Source organism: Montipora foliosa, chromosome 4, assembly GCF_036669935.1.
Source record: "Montipora foliosa isolate CH-2021 chromosome 4, ASM3666993v2, whole genome shotgun sequence".
In the NCBI taxonomy this organism is placed as follows: Eukaryota; Metazoa; Cnidaria; class Anthozoa; order Scleractinia; family Acroporidae; genus Montipora; species Montipora foliosa.
In genome coordinates, this window is record NC_090872.1 from 40,066,295 (window position 1) to 40,077,099 (window position 10,805).

General features: G+C 37.7%; 1 protein-coding gene across 1 annotated transcript in view; it reads right to left on the bottom strand.

The window, feature by feature from the left end:
• Nucleotides 1–351: 351 nt before the first annotated feature.
• The window catches only part of LOC138000792 (plasma membrane calcium-transporting ATPase 3-like), a 27,350-nt gene continuing 16,896 nt past the window's right edge, over nt 352–10,805 (bottom strand). Inside the window, exons 7-10 of the mRNA XM_068847436.1 lie at nt 4,450–4,641; nt 3,673–4,095; nt 2,273–2,497; nt 352–1,801 (exon numbers count right to left, since the gene is read on the bottom strand). Of these exons, the coding sequence (XP_068703537.1) occupies nt 1,676–1,801; nt 2,273–2,497; nt 3,673–4,095; nt 4,450–4,641 (966 nt within the window). The 3' untranslated portion in view covers nt 352–1,675. The remainder of the gene's footprint in view (nt 1,802–2,272; nt 2,498–3,672; nt 4,096–4,449; nt 4,642–10,805) is intronic.

Consider the following 10,805-nt stretch of genomic DNA (forward strand, 5'->3'; position numbering starts at 1 on the left):
GATTTTTGTTCCTTTCGTCCAGTTTTCTTGCCTTCTGAATTTTCTGCTGCTCATTTCTTTAACCGAGAAAAACAGCACATCACTTCATTGTAATTAGCCATTTCAGTCAAACTACAAGACAGCGTTGTGCCAAAGGTTATCATTTGACCGATCACAAAAATTTGGAGCTAACGACAGTGCGCGCTTAACACGAAAGGACTTGTTTCGTGGCCGAGGTTCTTCTCGCGGGTAAAGAAAGCAGCGGTAAAGACAGCTGCAAAAGACAAACAAAGTGAAAACGACAAGAAAAAAATACTCTGCTAAGCAAGTTAACTTTGATCCAAGAACGCAGTTAAATGCTTAAAAATGGAAAACCATTAAACGCATTTTAATACGACTTAAAACTTTAATCGTCGTGATAAGATTGTTAAAACAACGTCTAATATACGGATACAAAGCAGCAGTATTCTTATAGCTTAACCAATTCTTGTTTTCACTCGCGAGATAACTAGCCACGAAAGAGGAATTTGATTCCCAAGTAATGAGTTTGGGATACAAACATGCCGGCGGCCTCGAACAAAAGCTGTCAACTTCGGAGCGATGCACCGGCAAAAAGGTCTTTACATTGTAACTTTCATGCAGCGTCTAAGCAAGAGTCTAAGTCAAAATTGAAGACCGCTGAAAATCTTGTGCAAACGTTTTTGAACCAGTAAATAAAGTGCAATCTAGGGACTTGAACAACTGAACCCTGATGACGAGCTCTAAACACCAATGTTGGTAGTAAGGTTAAACTGCCGATTTAAACGATGAAGAGTTCCTTTAGAAATAAGGCTTAACTGATTTCACTTTTATGTAATCATCAAAGGTTCTTACGTAAATTAGCCTTTAACTTGAAAACCACAAAATCGTCCGTCGTTATTGGTATTTCTTAATCGAAGAAAGTCTACTTTGGATTAGCTTGCATGTAATGGACACTTGTGACTAAACTAGAATTTGCCTTCGATCACTTAACGCTTTACCGGAGACAATGAGCGACTAAAAAATGTTCAGAATTAAATCTTTGTACCTTTGAACAAAGCTTTGATCAATCACAAAAACTACTATTTTTAAATACTTCTGTTTCGTACTATGTAACTGGTATTGGTCCCATTATCAACTTATTTTAAAATTGTACATCTTTCATACATCTCAAATAGGTTGTGACCAAACAACAAACAATATTTTTTACCCTTACTTTGGCACAGGTCGCAATAAATAAAATGCGCAACACTGTTAGAAAACAAAAGGTGCTCTTTGAGCAGTGACGAAACGCGGAAAGAGTATTAAGTCAAGACCAACATGATGCGTGCATGGCTAGATAAAAGACCACAGTAAAACCTGGTAAATTCCAGCAAAAATGTTTTCGTTAAAGAAGGCTTGTCAAGTTTCTGTAAGAGTGGAAGCTACTCCCTATGAAATCGATTCCTCTTTTGTCGCCGTTCTTCATTTCAACCTGATGTCCTGCACTTCTTTAGTGAGTTTCAATTAGATAGCTGTATCTATTATTTCACATTTTATATTTTACCCTTTGTCTATATATCTGATTAACTCGATGTGTCCTCAAAGGCTTCGACCTGCTACAATGATGCTGGGACAGTATTATTATTCCCTTGATGATGGTTTGTATTCTTAACTTTAAGGTTTAACTAAACTGAGCTCAAACAATGTCACTTAACCCATCGGCAAAAGGTAGCTTCTCTTCTCTGACTTCATGTAATGGAAATTGTGGTTCTAACAGCAAATCAGCCAGTGGACTCAGCATCGAGGCTTTTATTCCACTGTCCTGTTGAGCGAAATCGTATCAGGAATGACTGAAGCGAATTCATAACTGAACTAAACTACACTGCGACATTGTCGGTTCCAGATTTCCAACGTAAAAAAAATCTCCATGTTTATTCTTGATGTTGGATTGATCATTACCGTGGGAATAGAGGAAAAAGTAAAATACCTGAAAAAAATTCGAGGCTTGACCAAAAGAAAAAAAAACATACCCATGATCATGCTCTACCAAGGAAGCTAAGAAGTCTAGCTTCGTTGATTCAATAGTTACAATTGGCTAAGCTTTCACACCACACAGACAAACATTTCATAGATATATTTCCAATCAATAGGTGTATGAGTTTATACACGTCAATCATATAACTAATATTTTTCTAATGCAGTTGTTGAAACCCGAGAAAAACGAAGGAAGTGGAGGTAAGATAAAAGAACAATTATTGAGTCGAATAGAAACAGGACGACAATCTGATCATACCGTTTGTTCCATTCTTGAGCAGCTCCTGATGTAAGCAATGCCTCGTCCTTCGGGAGTACCATCTGCCACGCAGCGGAGCCCAGCAGGAAGAACACTCTTTGGAATGGTGAAGATCAACTGAGCCCACAGCAACTCTGAGAAGCCAAAAAATAAGCACCACATCCACTGATCCCAGTCCATTCCTGCCACATGGAATGCAGTGTAAAAAAACTGCACTATGATAATCTAATCGATACGAAAACAGACAGAGAAAAAAGATATGTCAGTACAAAAAATGATGACCTATTGGACACTTCAAGTCCCAGTCTCTTCAAGGGACAATGGAAAAAAGATTGGCTGGTTTTTTTGTTGGGATTTACCAGTGGGGACCATTACCTCTCTCCAGGGAAATTCAAGTTCAGCGAAACACAAAAAGTTTTAAAAAGTGTAAATTATTATTTTTTGATAAGAACAGTATAATTATAGCAAGCGGAATTTCTGTTTTACATGTAAAAGGTTACCGTTCAAAGTTCGCTGATGGAAGACGAAGGTTACGGAACATTCAACAACAGAGAAGTGTCCGATCGCCCAAAGAAAGGATGCCATATTATAATAAACAACGTACTAACCTAACTTGCTCGGGACTGTACTGGAGATAATTATAATAACAATAAATACCAACTTTATTCATTCAATACAATGAAAGGGAGAGATACCAGAGGTTATCCCTATACGAGGGAAACCACCCGGATTTACTGATCTAGAGTCGATTTTGAGGAGGGAGGAAAACCGGAGTACCCGGAGAAAAACCCTCGGAGTCAGGTTGAGATCGATTTAAACTCAGCCCACATACGACCTCGAGGCCAGGGTTGAACCTGGGTCACAGAGGTGGGAGGTGCGCTTGATAACCACTAAGCCATCCTGACTCTCAAAATTAGCCCTCGGTTGTTTTTGTACGGACCACGTGCAAGCCCTCGCGCTTAGTTGGTAAGACGTTAAAAATTATTTAACAAGTGCAGCAATGATAAAATATATACACAAGATAAATGGTTGGATATTTCAAGGAATAAATTCAGAAATAGTGGTAATTTTTTTTCTGATTGTTGTCTTCAAGTGTTGTGTATGACAAGAAAAGTAACACCAAAAAATGAACACCAGTTTTCATGATGTTTCTTTTCACTAAGGAAACATCACAGTGAGTGGCTGAGCCATGCCCCGAACAATAAGACATGTTGACACAGTCACTTACATAACCACAAGCACACCTCCCTCTCACAAATGAGTTCCATTGGGTTACAAAAGGTGTAATTTTCAAGGGAAGTAAAATGTTCGCAAAAGTTTAGTTGATGCTTTAATTTGGGTTCAAGTTAAAAAAAAACTACATGTATCGGCAGTAACATTCATGTGTGCATTGATGATACCTGCATGCCTGCTTGACCAACCCAAATGATCAGGAAAACATAGTTCTTGTGGATTCCAGTGAATACATTTCTTTCCTGGAGCATTCTTGCATTGATCTCATTGAACAGTTGCATTAACACAAATGTTGTGAAGACTATGGAAGAGTGTTGATTGGGCTTACAAGACATGGCAGTATGGAACCCATCTGCAATGTCAAACAGCTCACTTCCTTTCAAGATCAACAAAAGCATGACAATCAATTGGTAAATACTGTGGCCAATCACATTGCGCAGTAAGGTGCGTGAAATCAAAGGCTTGTGACGGCCACAAGGCTTGTAGTTCAGAAGGTCCTCTGTTGGGATATCTCTCGTTAAGGCAAAGCATGCCAGTGTGTCCATTATAATATTGATCCACAAGAGCTGTGTAGCTACCAGAGGACTTCTCTGCATATTAAAAAAATAGGAATGGTCAGTGACAAGCAAATATGTCACTTCAAACTCTGGAGCACAGGATTAACGTTGACTATATTAATAGATGTTACTTTATCAGTCATCACCACATCGACAGCACCCACAATAAAGAACTATTATCAGCATCACAAACTCAAGGTCCCTTCTCAATAATGTAATTACGGATCTGAAAGTTAACTGCTGAGTTACAGAATGCATCAACTTTATGACCAAAAGACATAGGGTACAGAAGAGGATCCAAAGGAAAGTTCACTGAGGTAGATTGGAGCAGTGACAATGTCATACAACTAAAGGATACGAAAAAAGAAAACAGTAATGATGACTCACCCCTACAATAGAAGCTCCAACTACCACAACAATGACTGCAACCAAGGATACTGTAAACTGGAACTGCAAGTACTTTAGGACTGTGTGGTAAATATGGCGACCCCACTTAATGGCATTAACAATGCTGTTAAAGTCATCATTTAAAAGAATGACATCAGAAGCTTCCTTTGAAATAGCTGTTCCTGCCACTCCCTGTCATGTTAATCAAAACAAAATTCATTCTGTCACCATAGCTTTTGCAATAAAGAGTATTTGTGTAGGAAAAAAAAAGTAAAATTTTTGAAGGTCACATCATGGACAAATTTCATCATAAAAGTGGCTTACCTAAACGTCGGTCTGTCTTTCTTGCTGTTTAAGTAAGCAACTTTTATATTTTAAAAAGTTAATTATTTTACCACAAACCTTATAATTCTTCATAATCAGTTTATTGTCGCACTCAAGGAGTGACTCAATCATTCAATAATAATTATTATTGCAAAAAAAAGAAAAACAATTAACTTAATGAACCACTCCTTAAGTCCTGAACTGAAATGTCAGGATAATGTCTGCTCCTCAGAACAAGTTGAGTCAGGGTTCCTGCTGGATTTTGTGTATAAGGTTCCAGGGGTATTCAAGGAGTTTTCAAGAACCACAAATTGAGTTTTCAAGGAGTGTTTGTAAAAATATTTCTGAGCCATACATTGTTTCAGTATTTTCTTTGCTGAAAAAGCCTACGTTGATATTCTTTCCCACGTCCTGCGAGTTACGTACATGCACTGGCATGTTAATTTTTGCATTTAATCTTTCCCCAATAGTCAAATTTGGGCTCAATTTTTAATTAACATGCCTCTTTAACTTAGCACGATCCAATCTCAACAATTTTCAACCAAGCAAAACCTTAAGGAACTGTCAAGCGTCAAGTCCAAATTAAATTCCAGGGCTTTTAAAGGACTTCAAGGGGTAGCACAAACCCTGTGAGTATTACTCTGAAAATATTGCTAATCAGAATGCAGCAATGCAGCTTAATTAGTTTTGACATTATTACACACAAGCTTCATCCTATCCCACAATATTATTCCAACATTTTGACTTTTCAACTTAAAGTACTTTTACTTTCTTTCTAAAATTTGATCGAGTCAACTTAACATTAAATTTTTTGGCAAGTTCTGAAATTCTCCATTCTTTTTCTTGGTCTGAGAGCTTTAAAGTTGGCACGAATTTTGCAAGCAGTTGGCTGTACAATAACTTTATTTAAAGAGCTTCTTTTTGTACTCTATCATGAAGTTAAATTAATAAACAATTTATTTATAAAAGATTGTTACATTGTAGACAAGAAGAAGCCTGAGTTCAAAGCAATAATTCAAAAGAGAGTCGGTGCATTCAGTTGGGTAGCATGAATCGAGTTGCTTACCATATTTCCTATGACATGGTTTAAAATATTTCTAAAAAACTACACATTCCCCCAAAGCAGCTTCGTGTGAATACCAAACTACAATGGCTTGTGGGAGTCAGTATTAGTATTACCATATAAGCACATGTAAATGAATTTTTTAGACTGACAATGTGGGCAATTTGTAGTCTGAACAATTTACAGGTACTTATTTATAGCAATTACATGCGAAATCAAAACATTAAGTGAAAATTTGATAGTGAACACTGTTAGTAATTTTCTATAAAGTTCATCCAACTGGTTGGTTGAAACCAATTACAACGTTTTTCAAATTCAAACTTTTACAAGACCGATCAACTGATCATTCAGAAGCCATTGAACTGTAAATTTAGAAACATGCATTTCCAATTTGCACTTGCGTTACATGCGAATTATACTCTTTTTTAGCAAATCAGGATTGAGCAATGTTTCCATGTATACATTGAAACTGACTGGCAGTGCTGGAGTGACAATTTTCTAGCTGCAGCTGCTGAATGTATTCAATCTAAAACAATAATTAGAAGCCGTGGTTCTCCATCCTGAATTGATAGCGAGGTTAGGCATTCATTCATAGTTTTTCAGTGAGTGATTTAAAAAAAAAAGAGACAGCAAGGAAAAAAGCCAAAGTCAAACCCACTTCATCCAGCTTGTGGGAAAGATTTAGACTTCTGCGCCGACAGTCTAAAGCTCTTATCACTTCAAAACGCAAAGAATTCTTTCAAACTCTACCAAACCTTCTCAAGAAAAACACCAAGAAATCCTGGTCAGTCTTCAAAACTACCTTAAAACAGGCTAGGGTACCCAGTAAAATGGTCTGGACCAATGAAAATGGATTTATTAGGGGATCCGCAGACAATCCTTCTGATCTTGCTGATTTCCTTAACTACATTTTTGTACTTTTACTGTCCCTTCAAATCGCCATTAAACTCCACTGACTACGATAGTCACCTACTGTCCTATAATCAAGCTATCTTAAGCTCTTCAACAAATGTCATAAATGAGGTATGACTCGGCATGACTGATGTTCAGGATGTTCTACTACCTCTTGACGGCAACAAAGCTACAAGATACCTGCTAAGCTGTTAAAATGTTGTGCACCTTATATCTGTTCATCCTTACCTTCCATTTTCTACAAAAGCTTATCACTAGGCACAATTCCATCGGATTGGAAGCTCTCAAATGTCATTCCAATACTAAAGGATGGTACAGCAAACCACATATCAAACTACAGGCGAATTTCACTTCTACCAATTGCGTCAAAAGCAATGGAGTGTTGTGTCTAGAACAAGATCATCGACCATGTATCTTCTCAACTCCATTGTAAGCAATTTAGATTCCTTAAAAAATCTACAACCTCTCAACTACTGCAAGTCCTACAAATTAATATGCAACTTTCTTGACAATAGAATTCAAACTGACACAGCATATCTGGACTTTGCCAAAGCTTTCCATAGGGTGGATCATCGGTTACTCCTCTTTAAGCTAGAACGTCTTGGCTTCTCTGGTTCTACTCTAAGATATTGGTTTAAGGACTATCTAACAGACCGATTTCAAAGAATTACTGCTCTTGGTGCTTCTTTTACGCCACTCCGAGTTAAATCTGGGATTCCACAAGGGTCAATTTTGGGCCCCTACTCTTCTTAGTCCATGTCAACGATCTTCCTCAAGTGGTAACTATAACATCTTATTGCTCTCTTCGCTGACAACACCAAATGCTACAACAACCCTGCATAGGGTATGGCAAGACTCTTCAACATGACCTCAACCAAATTTAAGCAAAATGGTGCAAGACGTGGCATAGGAACCTCAATCTAACTGCTGCCTTCTCTCCATCGCAAGGAATACTTACACGATCCCTTAAGTCTACCATATCGTGGATGTGCAAGTCAAGTTCATTCTTTCATTACAGTTTAGAAAAGATCTTTCCTACAAAGATCCTCTACTCAGAGTTGGCTTGTTATCACTAACCTATTGGTTGGAGTACCTAAGACCTGGTCCATCACTTTAAGATTTTGACTACCCAAAGTGACCCAAACATCACCATCAAAAAACCTGTAAGACCCACTAGAAACAGCTACAACGAACCTCAGTTAGTCCTACCCTTCTCTAACACTGTAACTTTTCAAAGCAGCGACTAAAACAGAGTAACTAGGATATGGAAAACATTGCCTAAGGAACTTTAAGCAAAAAGAGCGAATCACTTTAAAAGAGAATTATAATTTACAAACTTGCACTATGCTGAAATTACTGTCAAATCTTTTGATGTTGAAATGACACAGAGCTTTAATTAAGTCCATCTGTGTAAAATGCCACATGTGCCATAATTTCCATTTTAAGCCTCAGTCAGAAATTGTGTTGCTACTGACGTCATGTAATTGTTTTTTTTTAATTTGTTTTCTTGTATATACCTCTTACTAACCGAGTTTTCTCCCGTTCATTTATGGCCCAAGCGCAAAGCGCGCGGGCCATAAATCAACGGGAAAAAATGAGGATCCGTAACTTACAGTACGGACCGAGAAAACGAGCTAAGTAAGATATTTATTATACCTCTGAGGTTAACCGGCGCACGGGCAAGGAAACAAGTCAAAGTGAAGCAGAAGGTTCAACTGCCACAAAGAATGCCGTGCCAAAATCCCAAAAACTAAATCTTCTTGGCTGTTAAGTTTGAAATAGTTGCTTGCAAGATTCAAACAGTTTTCAGTACAAGTTTATGCAACAGAAATGACATGAAAAACTCACTAGATGATGTTATGTCAAAATTTTAAATTTAGCGGGCTGTACAGCGGGCCGTACTGTAGAATACGGCCCGCTAATTTAGCCATGCAATTACAGCGCGCATACTATCTGAAAGATATAATAACATTACTTATGTTGTGGGCCCCCGTAGTGGAGCACTAGCTCTGTGGAGTTTATACCCTGCCGGCTTACCGGTGAAGTAAATAAGTATGGTATCACAGTATCTAAAAAGCATAACAAAATAGACAAGTTCATGCACTTAGTTGTCTACTTCAATGTGTTTATTTCTCTGTTCCACTTATCTTTGTATAAATATATACAAATATAATACAAAAATATAACTGTACATAATTATGTGCACATATTTAACATTTATATATTCTTCCTAATATGAAACCTTGAGAATTTCATCCATTAATGGAGTTTTTGGCTGGTTAACCCATTGATACCTTAAACGACCCTAGGATGCCCTCAGTTGACGAGTAGAATCGTCTGGCAATTAATACACAGAGTAAAATATGTTAAGTCTCACTCCAAGGAGTCAATGTCATAAATGCTGTGTTACCAGTTTAAAATTAGTACAATTCTGTGGATTCCTGAATGGATGTAACTAAATTTTAATTACAGAAGACCATGACAGAATCAGAAATAATGAATAGAGTTCAAGATGTGTAGCACAATCACCATACCCAATTGGGGGTCACTCAGAAACATTTCCTGATTTATTCAGTTTAACGTCTTCAATAAAGCTACATTTTTGCTGAATGCTAAGGTTATCCTTGTTGATTAGCATACAGGGTGTAAAAAGGGTAAGCCACTTTCTTTTCTTGAGAAAACAAAGGAAAAAGATAGAAAAATAGGAAAATTTTGAGTGTAAAGCATAACACAATTTTCAAATTGAAAGTCTTCAAAACCATTTTTTATAAAAGAGCACACTTATGTGGATTAACAGACAATAACCAGTGATAACACGCAGTAAATACTACATATGAGCCAAATTTCAACAGTTCAAGTTTATTAAAACACATTAAAAAAAGTCAAAATCCCGTAGTTTCCTTACTGTAACGCTGTGTTTTGGAATTCTGGCGCTCACTTGGTTATTGTTTGAAACAAGTCTTCCATTGATATCTGTGGGTTCAAAATCATCTCAACTAAATGGTCATACCTTGTGCTTAAACTTACAGAAAAATTAGTTTGAGGGATCCACTACGAATGGAGAAATCACTTCTCAAAACAGTCGCTATGCTTTTTGTGTTCCGCAATTACGCAATAATATTTTGCGAGACCACTTCTTTGAATGTTGCTCCTGATCCAACCAAGGCATAACTGGGTTCCAATCAAGCATTTTCTGAATGCTCACAAGTTCCCCTAGCTATTTCCACAGTTTCATCATCGTAGCTTTCAGGGTCGTGAAAATATTAGCCTTTGACTGAGTCCCTACGTTTTTTTTAACATGCTGGGCCATATTGAACCAAGTCTTGAGTGCCCGTAAACATCACAACCTACTTCGCAAAGAAGCCATGATTTCCATGTGCTTCACAAGGCTTGGTAACCTTTCAGTTCCTCTACGGATATAGGGCCATTTATACGAGAGAAAGTGAGCCACGGCTAACTCTGGCCGCGGGTTACATGTACGTAAGCCGCAAAAGGAACTATTTATACGAGTATAAACTCCCTGGCCAGGATAAGCCGCGGCTTAAGAAAGCCATGAACGTAGATTTTGTACTATTTATACGGGGTGTTCGTGGCTTACATAAGCCGCGGCCAGAGTTAGCCGCGACTTATTTTCTCTCGTATAAACGGCCCTAATGTCTTTTCAGGGGCAATTTTCAGGAAATTGAGAGAGACATCTGCTCTGACCTCAAATTGTAAAGTGGAGCAAAAAAGTGGAGCAGAAAGCCAGCGTTTAGGGTGTCAATAGAACTAAATGAGGGGATGCTATCCTCCATGTAGTGAAAGCTTACTGTTTTTACTTTTTACTTGCCTCAAAATTGATTATCTGTATGAAAGACCACGCCTGAAAGGGGTCATGGGTAAATCAAAAATTCAGTTTTAACAGACCAAACTTTAATATTTTCCGAACAATTAGAAAGAGATGAAAGTCTGGGTGTGGAATACGCCAAAATAGGTGATTTTCACACCAATAAACACAATTTCACAATTTTTAGGTATGATACAGGAATGGGTACCGTGATCATGCTACTCATCAGAA